The sequence below is a fragment of the Silene latifolia genome, chromosome 11 (assembly GCF_048544455.1).
Source record: "Silene latifolia isolate original U9 population chromosome 11, ASM4854445v1, whole genome shotgun sequence".
Taxonomy (NCBI): Eukaryota; Viridiplantae; Streptophyta; class Magnoliopsida; order Caryophyllales; family Caryophyllaceae; genus Silene; species Silene latifolia.
Genome location: NC_133536.1, coordinates 46,392,259 through 46,406,081, shown reverse-complemented (window position 1 = coordinate 46,406,081; position 13,823 = coordinate 46,392,259). Strand labels below are relative to the sequence as shown.

The 13,823-nt window shown below is 41.2% G+C and overlaps 1 protein-coding gene and 1 non-coding gene across 2 annotated transcripts; both read left to right on the top strand.

Annotated features, from left to right (window-relative positions):
• The first annotated feature begins 264 nt into the window (after positions 1-264).
• LOC141616096 (small nucleolar RNA R71) lies at positions 265-370 on the top strand. The gene has a single exon (XR_012530469.1). It is a non-coding gene; the product is annotated as a small nucleolar RNA R71 (small nucleolar RNA).
• Positions 371-8,115: 7,745 nt separating this feature from the next.
• On the top strand, positions 8,116-8,742 carry LOC141613342 (putative mitochondrial protein AtMg00860). Its single transcript, XM_074432075.1, has one exon. It carries the CDS (start codon positions 8,116-8,118, stop codon positions 8,740-8,742), a length of 627 nt encoding a protein of 208 aa, XP_074288176.1.
• Positions 8,743-13,823: the final 5,081 nt, after the last annotated feature.

Here is a 13,823-nt window from a genome sequence, read left to right as displayed (position 1 = left end):
GCAGAATGCAACTCCAACTTATCAAATCTAGCATTCATGGCTTCCTGCTGAGCCACAACTTGCTTATCGACTGCATGAACTGTTCTAATACCATCCCTCGGGTTCCCATACTCAGCACAGTGGGTCGCCATTTCTTCAATAAGGGCCCATCCCTTATCATCGTCAGTGTTCTTTTGGAATCTTCCGTTAGATGATGCATCAAGTATGGCTCTATGATCATCGTATAGCCCATTGAAGAACTGATTGGACAGGAACCACGGATCAAAACCATGGTGAGGAATAGACCACACCAACCTCTTGAAACGGCACCAAGCTTCATGGAAAGTTTCATCCGGTGCCTGTTTGAAACTTGTAATCTTGGCCCTCAGCTGATTAGTGCGCTGCGGAGGGAAATATCTCTTATAAAAAGCAAGAGCAAGGGTCTCCCAGTTTGTGACCCCCGCGGCCGTGCGGTCCAAATCAATCAGCCACTCCCTGGCTGATTCAGTCAAAGAAAAAGGAAACAGAACCTCCTTAATCTTGTCTTGAGTTACCCCCTTTGTGGCGGGGATAGTAGAACAGTAGTCCATAAAGACCTCCATATGCTTCCTCGGGACTTCACCTGCCACACCTCTAAAGAGATTTCTCTCCACCATATTGATATAGGACGGACGGATGTCAAATGTATTCCCATCCTCAGTCTAGAGATTGAAACCCTTTGGAATTGATGATGATTTAGGCTCCGAATGACTGGCAATGTTCGGCATCTTTACTAGTTGGTTTACAGAACTGAAAGTATCTTCTTCAAAAGATGGATTTTCTATAAATAGAAAATGTTGAAGCTCTGGTTCGAAAGTACTCAAGGCTTCTTTTCGTGATTCTCTTTGCAGACAGCGTCTATGCCTGAACAGCCTCTCTGGTTCAGAATCAGCTGAAACTAACTCCAACCTATGTGACCTGGGCATACACAACACTGAAAGAAAATGAATAAGAACTGCCTCAAGGAATAAAAATTCCCTGAGACGGATAAAGTAAACGAAACAAAGACAGATAGGGCAATTGCCTCCCCGGCAACGGCGCCAAAATTTGACAGGGCTGTCGTATACCTATCAAAAATAACTAACTAAACTAACTATATAGCTAGGGAAGTCAGGTCGATCTCCTCAGGGAGGCAAGATATCTGTAAAGGTTCGTCTATTTGGTCACAAATGGGGGGTTTTGTAATTGGTTTTCTAAACTAAAAGTGTAAAAAGAAGAGAAGCAAGGAAAGAGCAATAAAGGCAGAAAATGAGATTAAACTATCAATAGAGAGGGGACATGTCAGGATTTCGGTTCACTACGATAGTCCAGTGACTCAACTGTAAACAACTTAGATAAACTACTGCGAGACGGATATGGAAAGGTCCTTCCGGTCCACTTTCTACCTTAGATTCCCACTAACTTAACTTCCGTCCTCGTCAGGGTAGTCTACTGTTCATAGCAGGTCTATTTAGTCCAATCTTCCGATCCAGGATTAAATTTAACCAGATTAAAAGGTGACTCAGAAGCGTGCACTCAACTAAGTCGGTAAATACAGTTATATTGCTATGGGGACAAAATCTCACAATTAATTCATCTAACCTATTTACTACATTATCATATTTCTACCGTAGATCCCCTAATCTCAACATGAAAAGATTTAGCTACTCATATCGCTAATGTTGTCAATAATAACAATATTGAAATAACTAATAATAAGCATAATGAAATAATAATTAAAATGCATAAACAAAGATTAGGGCAGAAATTAAGAAGGAGCAAAACAAGCAATTAAGATGAAAAAATGAAAGATTAATATTAAAAAGGGAGAAAGAGATTACAATCGCAAGAATCCGGCGTAAAGAACAAACAAATCCGAGCTAAATAACCCCGAAAACAAAGTTACAGTGAAAGGAAAAGAGAAGCGCAGTCTTTACTGTGAAAGATGAAAAGTAGGATAAAACTTAATAGAATCGATGCTAATGACCTAGTTATTATGCGCTTAAATAGAAAAACTACTAAGTCCATAAGCTAAAACACGTTCACGGACTAATTAAAGCCCATGAAAGCCTAAACCACTCGATCGAGTAGTCTGAAACCACTCGATCGAGCATTTCTCCAAATAATCTACTCGATCGAACAAAATTGTTACTCGATCGAGTAACTCCTAATTCCAGCACTTCTCGATCGAGCATAATACTACTCGATCGACCAACCTCGGCCATAGAAACCACTCGATCGAGTGATAAAACAGCTCGATCGAGTATTCTTCGTCCAAAACAGCTCAAACTCATGACCGACTGCTCCGTAGACCGTTCCTTCATGCATCCCAATGTAGGATCTCACTCTGAAAAATCCCGTCTCCTCAAAATGCATGCAAAAAGGACGAAAAATGGTACGATTCCACTACTTCTATGTTCATTCCTACAAAACCGACAAAACGAACCAAAGTAGCCAATTAGGGGGCAAAATGCAATATAAACAGTACGAAAATACATAGAAATACGTACTAAAATAGGCTAAAAAGACTATACAAAATGCACGTATCATTAGTATAGTTATTATATTAGATTATGGTAATGAATGTAATAATTAATTGTGTAGGAAGCTTCATTGAGGAGCACTTCAAGTGGCTGGTTTGAGGATTTGGCAAGATAAGCTCGAAGTAGGATTTTCCCTACTTAGCTATAATGATATGGGTGTTTAATTGTTCATTTATTGTCATTAATTACATTTGTCTAATGATAGTTGCATTATAACATGTTCTTGATAATTAGGGTTTATCACATAATATGGCCTTATGATAGTTATGTGAAGGTAAGTATGGTGAATGGTCACAAGGTTGGTTACATTGCATTATAACATGTTAAAGAGCAATTAAATGAGAAGAAATGAATTAATGAAGAATTGAGCATGATTATATTTGTTGTGTTGATATGGTTGCATAATTACCTTGGTTGGACTTGTTTGGCTTGATTGTGGTTTGGTTGACAATGAAGGATGTTAGAGGATTCTTGGTTACGATTTTGGAGACGGAAGGCGGTTGGAAAACCATCTTCCGCTCAAGTCACCTTTGGAGCTTACCACTCCAAGGGGAGTGTGCATATTTAGTACTTGGGTTATGAAGGGACTCGTGTGGTTGAGGCACGACGTCTGGCAGGGGACTCAAGTCACTCTCGGGCCCGGTACCACGGACGTGTTCCGAGTACATTGTGTCGGTTGTTGCGTCTTGGGCGTGTCCCGGCCACCGGTTTATGGACGTGTGTGTTGGAGGATGATTGTCATGCATTTTCATACCTTGTTGGAATGATGGTTATTGTCTTTATATTGTCATATAAGTAAGTAGGTTTAGTTATTTCATGTATTGAACATTTATATCGTTAAGCTAACACTTGGGTTTAAATGTCTCTGGTGAACGATATGGTGATTTCCGCCCATATGGAGATCAGTGTTGATAAGTTTGCATGCTTGAACCGAGGGCTTGGGAGCGATCTTCTTAGTTGTCATCACTTGCACTTATGTTAGTTTTTGACATTTAAACTCCTTATCTTTTCAATTAGGTTGTATTAATGGGATGGTATTTGCATCCTCCAAACTTGTAACCATCTTAACTAACTACAACTTATCTATTTACGTTTATGTTAAGTACTTCTTTACTCGATTGTTCGCACTATAAGCTTAGGAAACCAAGTCTTGTAATGCCTCCATGTGTTGGGGATGCATAGAGAAAGGGTCCCGACTTATGGGGGTGTTACAAATTGGTATCAGAGCAACGGTTTTGGAGCCTAAACCAATGAATTAGGGTGACTCAATCTAAAATGAACCCGGTTTGAGTCATAGAGAACTTGCGACAAGCTTGGGAGACATCCCAAGGTTGTCTTAACTTAAGTCGGTCACTACGCGTGGGTAATGGGGCATATTTGGTGCATGTGATTGTTGCATACTCCTTGTTTAGTGTTGTGGATTTATTGCATGGTTAGTGATATCTTATATGATAACATGATTGATGGTGGTAGAATTTGAGAAGGACGTGTTGGATGTATAAATGTAAGCATACATGTTAATTATCATCATATGTGAGTTGTATCTTGTGTCTATGCCTCTATTTTTCCCATACTTGCGCTTAGGAACATGTAAATAGGGTTATATGTTGACTTGTGTGAGTTGGGATGGGTAAATAGCTCATAAGATGTGTATTCGGCCAAGTGGAAAGAGGGACTCGGCCGACAAGAAAGCACTCGATGAGTGCCCCTGCTACTCGACCGAGTGGATGTCTTTCTTGACTCTAAGGACCTCCTGTAAGTTGTGACACGCGACTGAGTGGGGGACTCACTCGACCGAGTGTGCGTCACTCGACCGAGTGATAAGACCACTTAACCGAGTGGACCATGGAAGGATTTCTCGAAACATTCTGTAAGTTAAGGCACTTGATCGAGTGATCGAGTGGGACACCACTCAACCGAGTGGGCTCACCACTCAACCGAGTGACATTCCATACTCAATCGAGTGGACCTGTATGGTGGTCAATATCCTTTGTCTCCTATTTTGGGGCATGTATTGACGTTTGTTACACTTATTAAAGAGACATAATGCCGAGAACCCGTGCAAAAACTCCTTCACCTCCACCCCGCATGTCCGAGGAATAAATGGAGCGGCTCATTGCTCAAAATGAGGCCCGCACCGAGGCCCTTAGAAATGTCACTAGGGAGAGATATGCGGCGATGGATGCCTCCACCATGAGCACCGTCATCGCGTGCCACCGCCCCACCAAATATCTTGGGGTGGGGGAGCCTTGTATCTTTAGTGATTGGATAAAGGAAATGGAAAACATGTTTGAAGTGGTAAGGTGCCCCGAAGAGCTTAAAGTGGAGCAAGCCGCCTTCTACTTGGGAGGTCTTGCGGGAGGATGGTGGTACAAGGAAAGGGACGCAATGAGAGACTTCTATGAGGAGAGAGGCGAGGCCGCAATCCCTTGGACCGACTTTAAGGTAGAAATGAGGAATGAGTTCATCCCCAAACACGTGAGATGCAAACAACGGGCGAAATTCGACCGGTTTGTTATGACCGATGATATGACGGTACAAGATTACTACATCCATTTCAACGAGCTCACTACTTAGGTGGACGACCTTCACCTTAGCCAATCCCATTTGGCTCTCAAATTCAAGGGGGGATTGAGCGTCAAAATCCTAGATAAGCTCCCACCAGAAGAATTGTCAAGTGTGAAAGAGGTCTATGCTAGGGCCGTAAATGCGGAGAGGCTACTTGGCATGACCAAGGATGCTAAGGAGAGGTCCGGGGAGAAAGGAAGGACATAAAGTGAAGTTGGAGGATATCAATCCAAGAAGTCTAACTTGTATCAAGCTAGGTCCTACTCGGGAGGAGCACCAACAAGTGGCTATGGAAGATCGGGTGGCTACGGAGGTAGAGCCGTGAGTGAAGGAGGAGGATTAAGGTGCTACAATTGTGGTGGCCTCGGCCACTAGAAAGTGGAGTGTACTAGCACCCAAAAAGGGCCCAACCGGAGGTTCGGGCAAGGAAACTCCTACTTCACTCCTTCTCAAAGCGGGACCGACAACCAGAATTCGGGAGCATGGAGCAACCCGAGGAATGCTAACCCCACTTTTAATGGTGGCAACAACCGGGGAAATTTCAACCGGGGAGCTCCATTTGGAGCAATAAGCTTCGTGGGAGGCAATGCTTCGGGAAGTAGGCCAACCCAATCGCCAAGCACGGTACAAGGTGAACCCAGTCTAGTGTCAAACTCTTTGCCATGGATAAGAAGAGCGCCGAAGAGGATGCCCACGTTGTCTCCGGTACATTCCTTGTTAATTCTCGTCCTTGTTTCATTTTATTTGACTCAGGAGCCACTCATTCTTTTGTGTCTAAGAGTCATGTGTCGACCTTAGGTTTAGGGGAGGGAGAATTAGCCAATGACAATGTGTCCTTACCTTTGGGAGAGTCCATCATATGTTCAAAAGTGTATAAAGAGGTGTCGGTCATAGTACATGAAACCAACTTTCCGGAAAATCTCTTTGAATTTCCTTTAGAAGGATTTGAAGTAATCCAAGGGATGGATTGGCTAAGTAGACACAAAGCCAATATAGATTGTTATCAAAAGAAAATCGCTTTGAAAGGACCCAAAGGTGCGAGGGTGTCATACAAAGGTTACTTAGTCAAACCTAAAGTGAAACTAGTTTCGGTAATGACCTTAAAGACGTGTTTCAAGAAGAATTGTCCTATGCTCTTATGTCATGTATGGGACACTAATATGAAAGGACCGCAAGCCCAAGAAATAACGGTTGTGGGAGACTTTGAGGATGTATTTTCGGAAGAGTTACCCGGATTACCTCCACCAAAAGAAGTGGAATTCGGAGTGGACTTGAAACCGGGTGCGGGACCAATCTCTAAGGCCCCGTACCGGATAGGTCCAAAAGAGATGGAGGAATTAAAGAATTAACTTTGGGAATTGGCGGATAAGGGTTACATTAGTGTTGGAATATGTGTCCTCCAACAATAATGCGATCACAACTGTCGATCATGATGATCACATGTTTAAATCTCATTTTAAGAGTACATATGGGATGTAATATTTTACAGTCAACTGTAATGATTGGCTGACTAGAGTTTGACATTACTGTCGTGCGACGGTGGTGATCAGTTGATCCCCTTAGGTCATACCTATAGGGAAATACCCTTAAATGATTATTTAATTAATCGTATGCCGATACGAGTTAATTAAATTGCTTAAAATTGACGGATGATTTGTGAGTGAGATTAACGTGTCTTATTGTAATTCGATTATATTAGATACGGTCTAAGTAATCGAATTATTTTATTACTTGGATAAAATTATTGTTTACGAAACAATTGAAATCGAAATTGAATGAATAATTTATTATAAATACAAGACGTTGTAATTTATAATTTGATAAACCGTTTTGGTACAAGTAATTATGAATTACTAGTCGATTTTGTAAATGACATATTTTATGAGTATGTTGATTTTTAATATGTTAAAAATACATTACATTGTGACATGTCATGTAATATGTTACATGTGACAAAATTAACAAGTGACAAAATAAAATGGACTACCCATTTTATTTTAGGTGTACCGAAATAAGGGAGGGAGTATAAGATTTATATTGTGTTTTATCTTAAGTGGAAAACACAATAATTAAATCTAGCTAGTAGCCATGCATACCTAGCTTTTGAGAAGAGCAATTTTTCCATGTATTGGCTCCCCCATGACCCATACCTCAACCGGTATTCCCACTAGAGAAAGACTAACGTTTTCTCTTTAATTATTCATTACCTCATATAATATTTGTAGTGTGTAAGAAATATAATTAACTATCTACATCTTATGAAAAATTAGAGAGATAAAATCTCCAAAAACTCCTTCCTCTTGACCGAAATTGCAAGAGACCAAAATAAATATTTTGGCTCAATTTTTAGTAAGATTAGTATTATTTCTAGTACAAATAATATTAGTTATTAAGGGATTTCTTTGGGTATTAACATTTGGGAGAGATTCTATTTTGGATCCTTTGTTCATCCACTTTAAGGAAAGCTCAAGAACAAGTAAGAAGGAGATCTTACTTGTGCCCTTTAATCCGAAATTCCATAGTAAGAAAGACGATTTCTTCTCTTGTCTATTTTGTTTGCATGCATAAGATCTAGTTTTAATTTTATGACTAAATTAAAATGTAACATATATGAATATGTTGAATAATGAGATTAATAATTTCTAACAATTAGACCGAGTGTTTAACCATGGGGAGCACCGGTTCTATTTGTAAAGAAGAAAGACGGGACCTTGAGGTTATGAATCGATTATAGGGAGTTGAATAATGTAGCCGTCAAGAACAAGTACCCTCTACCAAGGATCGATGATTTGTTTGACCAACTCAGTGGATTCGGAGTATTTTCAAAGATTGACCTACGATCGGGACATCCCAAAGACCACATTTAGATCAAGGTACGGGCATTATGAGTTCGTGGTGATGCCATTTGGGTTAATAAATGCACCGGCCGTTTTCGTGGATCTCATGAACAAGGTGTTTAGTCCGTACTTGGACAAATTCGTGGTACGGGCATTATGAGTTCGTGGTGATGCCATTTGGGTTAATAAATGCACCGGCCGTTTTCGTGGATCTCATGAACAAGGTGTTTAGTCCGTACTTGGACAAATTCGTGGTGGTATTCATAGGTGATATTTTAGTCTACTCTAAGACCAAGGAAGAGCACGAGGAGCACCTAAGAATCATTTTGCAAACCTTGAGGGAGCACCAACTTTATGCAAAGCTTAGTAAGTGCGAGTTTTGGTTGGAGAAAGTGTCTTTCTTAGGTCATGTGATATCAAGAGAAGGAGTTGTCATGGATCCTACCAAGATTGAGGCCGTGTCTAAGTGGGTGGCACCCAAGAATGTAGCGGAAATTCGAAGCTTCCTAGGCCTAGCCGGGTATTATCGCCGATTCGTGAAAGACTTTTCCAAGATTGCTAGACTTTTGACATCGTTGATGAGAAAAGAGAATCGTTTCAAGTGGGACAGGATTTGCGAGACAGCCTTATTTATCCTAAAGGAGCGTCTAACCATGGCCCCAGTGTTATCCTTGCCGAAAGGGAGTGAGAATTTTGAAGTATACACCGATGCTTCAAATAATGGCTTGGGATGTGTGCTTATGCAAAATGTTAGAGTCATTGCCTATGCATCGCGGCAATTGAAGACCTATAAGTAGAACTACCCAACTCACGATCTAAAATTGGGAGCCGTTGTCTTTGCCTTGAAAATTTGGAGGCATTACTTGTATGGAGCAACCTTTAAGGTATTTTTCGACCACAAACGTTTGAAGTATATCTACACCCAAAAGGAATTGAACTTGAGGCAAAGGATATGGATTAAACTCATTGGGGATTATGATATGGAGATAATCTATCATGAAGGAAAAGCTAATGTGGTGGCCGATGCCTTAAGTAGGAAGTCGGTGCACTCCTTGTGTACCGTCTTGTCCATGTTAAGGTTGAAGGAGGAAGTACGGGGAATGGGTATTCATGTTATATGGAAGGGAGAAACAATGGGAGACTTGACCTTGGAACCCGAGTTGTACGATGAAACTCACGAGAAACAAGCAAGTGATGTGAAGATCCAAGAGTGGAGAGGAGTGCTAGAAAGGAAAGAGCCCTCAAGATTTGAGTTTCATAAGGATGGAAGCCTTAGATTTAAGGGGAGATGGTGTATACCAAGTGATGATGAGCTTAAAAAAAATAATGAATGATGCTCATAACACACCTTATTCGGTGTACCCGGGTGGCGATAAGTTGTACAAGGATCTTAAGAAGACCTTTTGGTGGTTAAATATGAAAAGGGAAGTGGCGGAATTTGTGGCAAGGTGCTTGACTTGCCAAAGAGTGAAGGGGGAACATAAGATACCACAAGGAAAAGTGCAACCTTTAGATGTGCCGGAATGGAAGTGGGAGCCGATATCTATGGATTTCATAGTTGGACTACCAAGAACACAAAAGGAAAACAACATGATTTGGGTCATTGTGGATAGGTTGACCAAATCGGCTCATTTCATTGCAATGAAGGACACTTGGAGTAAGGTGGAGTTAGTTAACGCCTACTGCAAATATGTGGTCAAACTTCATGGATTCCCAAAGGACATTGTGTCGGACCGAGATTCGAGATTCATTTTAAGGTTTTGGCAAGAACTTCAAACCTCCTTGGGTACCCACTTGAAGATGAGTACGGCCTTGCATCCGGCAACAGATGGACAAATGGAGAGGACCATCCAAATGTTGGAAGATATGTTAAAGGCTTGCATACTAGAGTTTGGGGGTTCTTGGGAAGATAGGCTACATTTGATTGAATTCTCATATAACAATAGCTACCATGCTAGCATTAGCATAACACTGTTTGAAGCTTTGTACGGAAGAAAATCTCGAAGTCCGATTTGTTGGGATGATAGCATCGAAGCCGTCTTGTTGGGGACCTCAAATGATCCAAGACATGATCGACCAAGTCCATGTAATTTGAGACAAGATGAGGGCGGCACAAGATAGGCAAAAGAGTTATGCCGACTTGAGGAGAAGTGACATTGAATTTGTAGTCAAGGTACTACTCAAAGTTTCACCCATGAGGGGAGTTATGAGATTTGGGAAAAGAGGCAAGTTGAGCCAAAAGTTCATTGGTCCCTATGAGATATTGGATAGAGTCGGGGAGGTGGCCTACCGTTTAGCACTTCCCCCGGTATTGGACCGAGTTCACAATGTTTTTCACATGTCTCAATTGCATGAATACATAAAAGACCCTTCTCATGTACTCGAGGTGGAGATGATCGAACTAGATGATGCCCTAACGTATGTGGAAACGCCCAAGGAAATCCTAGACCGGAAGGTTAGGAAGACAAGACATGGTGAAACAGTATTGGTGAAAGTGTTGTGGTCCAACCATCTTGTAGAAGAGGCTGTTTGGGAGGCCGAGGAACCCATGAAAGAGCGATACCCTCACCTTTTCGCGCAGGTATGAGTTTGGTTACGAGGTCGTAACCGTGTTTCTAGAGGGGTAGGGCGTATTAAGCAATTACTATGGACACGGGCCCACCTGCGCGCCCAGCTCGGTCTGCGGATGTGCAGTGGTCTTTTGAAAGCCACGCTCGGCGGCATAAAAATGCTTTCGACCAGATCGTTTTAGATCGGTCGGTTTCGTCTCGGTAAGGATCTCGAAATGATTAGAGATGTTCGAAGTCGCCACCAAGCATTTGTGGGATGCTTGGAACCCATTCGAATCCACTTTATACCTCGGTCAAACGAAGCACAAAGCAGGGTTTAACATAGGTACTAAAGATAAGGAATCGTCCCTCTTTAGCATCCTATCTCTAGAATGACTCTCGTACGCCCTGGATAAGGTCGTCCACTATCCAAAGTTTCTGAGTAAGAGGTGAAGGTACGTATTGGGAAGCCCTTTAATCAGACACCCAATCCCGCCCGAGTAGCGACCTCTCTTCGATCGATCTTGGTTGGTTGAATGCAAAAGTTGATAAAACGGTTTAAATACATGAATGCGCATCCATTGGTTTAAACCTAACATGTGAGAGCTTTCTATGTCGATTGATTTAATCCAAGTATCAAGTATAAGATGTCGAGTTGGACTTAATCTTTATTTGCATGCAAGACGGAAATTAAACATCCATTTACCAAATTAGGTTTATGGCGCATAACGTGATCCATTTGTCTCAGTAAGGCATTTTGCAAATACGGTGTTTGAATAAGCAAACTAGTCATCTGATCCGTCCTATATTCGGGTTAACCGAAGTCGGGATCATCCTAGACTAGTGCTGGAAAGGCAACAGACCCTGCATCAGGCAGGCAGAAGAGGCGCGAGCCTATTGGCGATGCAAGAGGGTCTCCCTTGGTTTGAAAAATAGAAAAAAGGAGTGGCCTGTTTAGGCGCGGGTCAGTCAACGATGGAAGACGTGTTCTGACCATTGAAAAACGTTTATAAAACGTGTTGAAAAATGGGTATTTGGACCCGTTTTGGTTTGAAAGGGCAGTTTAAACTGCTTTTGTGTTGATTTGAAGAACGAGACTTGAATAATCGTCATTGTTTTAACAATATTCGATGTCGGGTTCGATTTTGCAAGCTTGACATGAATAGTTTTGAAAATAATTATGTACTAATTGTGTTAAGTTCATTTGAATATAATTAGTCAATATTCATCATCGTACTCGGGTTAAAATCCGACATGGTATATGGAACCAAGGATGACTTTGTGTTGATGACTAATACATTTGTTTTGAAAATGTAAAGAAATGAAGAAAGGCTTTAAAATACCCTTCAAAATGTAAAGAAATGATATAAAAGGTTTTAAAATACCTTTTGAATGTAATTAACCAAATATTATCACCGAAACACGGATTAAACCGTTATGGTATTAAGAACCAAGGGTGAAAAATGTTTTATGGTTAAAAACTTGTAAAAATGGTTTGAAAATATTTGAAATGGTAAAAATCGTTCACAAATATGAAAATGAAAATAAGGGAGATGAAGAGACCAAACACGGTTTGGACTTAAGGCTGGGCAGGGTCCTTTAGGCGCGAGCCTATCTGCTACGTAAGTAGCCTCTGCCTCAACCAAAAATCCGGTTTTGGCTCATTCTTCCCATGTTTTGGACCATGTTATGCATGATTTAGCATGTTATAGTCATGAAACAAATGAAAACATGATAGAAGAAGATTTTTACACCCTCATACTTACATGCTAGGCTCATGGCGAGAAATCGACGTAAGTGTACCAACTCGTTTGGTCGGAAAACTCGGTTTAAAACCGTTTTAGTAAGTAAAAAGAGTGTTTTGTTAAGTTTAGTGATGGTGTAGTCGTCGACATGGTTGGTCAAGTGGTTTAATGCACGATGACGGTACCAAACAATGTGTAAGGCTTGTGTTTACGATCGGTAGGTCGTAAACACGTGTCGGATTGTGACTTAGGAAGTCGAGTCGAGAATTTTAATGGAGAAAATAGGGGGCGGACACTCGCGTAACCCTCAAATGGTTGCATTTAAGGGGTATTTATAGGAAAATGAGTGGTTGTGTGAGTTTTGAGCGACGAGGCCACCTGGGCTGCTCAAAGAGGCGCGAGCCATGTATCACGTCTTCGAGGTGTCTTGTCGCTTTCACACAAGTGCAATCATGATTTGTTCTATCCTAGGATTTGGATGAACATGTTTGGTACTTGACTATGTAAGATTCTGGGAAATCTTAACATAGAAGCATTTTAATGGTTTTGTTTTTTGTGTTTGACTCGGTTTGACTCGTTGTTGGAGTCGGGATTTGAATTTTGAGTCGGTTTTTGGTCAAGTGTCGGTTTTGACTCTAGTTTGTGTCATTGCGACCCCGTCGTCATGCATTAAACACTCCATGTACTTTTGAAAAGTTTTGAAATGTTTTATTTTCGAAATCGTTTTAAGTTTTTCGACGTAAAGTTGTACATAAACTGTCGATGAAACGCTGCGATTCCTAAGCATGTTGTAGCCCGATGATCATCGGGTGTTTGTTGGAGTCTCAACAGATACTGGGTATCTACAAGTACAAGTAGCACGAGTCTTCTTAATTTATTTACTTAGTCGGTCAACACCTAACCTTATAGTAGATTTTAGTTGGCCATAGCGTATTAGCCTCACGATATCCGACTCACCGTCTCTCACCTTGAGACATTCATGGGATGTAGAATTTCGGTTTTTATAGTGTCGGGTGTGAACTTCGGGACGAAGTTCTTTTGAAGGGGGGAAGATTGTAATACCCCGCATTTATATAGATAGCACCTGCCGAGTAAGCGATCCACTCGGCCGAGTGCAACTCCACTCGACCGAGTGGAGGACCGAGTACACCTTGGCAGTAGGGTAGAAGTCTAGAAAAGTGGTCACTCGACCGAGTGACTATCCACTCGATCGAGTGGACCACCCACTCGACCGAGTGCTGGTCGAGTTCAGCTAATACGGGAAGTTTGTTTGGTGGGAGGTCGCTTTCAAGGCTTATCTTTTCAGATTTCCACCTCAAAACCTTTCCCAACCCTATTCTTACCACTCTCCACACTCTCAAAAATCTCTCTAGAATATTTACCCAACAATCCTCTCTAAACCTAACCTCCCCAAGCGAAGATTTCTTATCATTTCCTTCCTCCTTGTTCATCCATCTTTTTGTAAGTTGGATAATCTTTTATTTTCTTAATCTTATATTAGTTACCTTAATTTGTCATTAGTAGTTTATAATCTAATTAATTAGATTATGGAATTAAGATGGATAATTAAGGGGTTTAATTAGT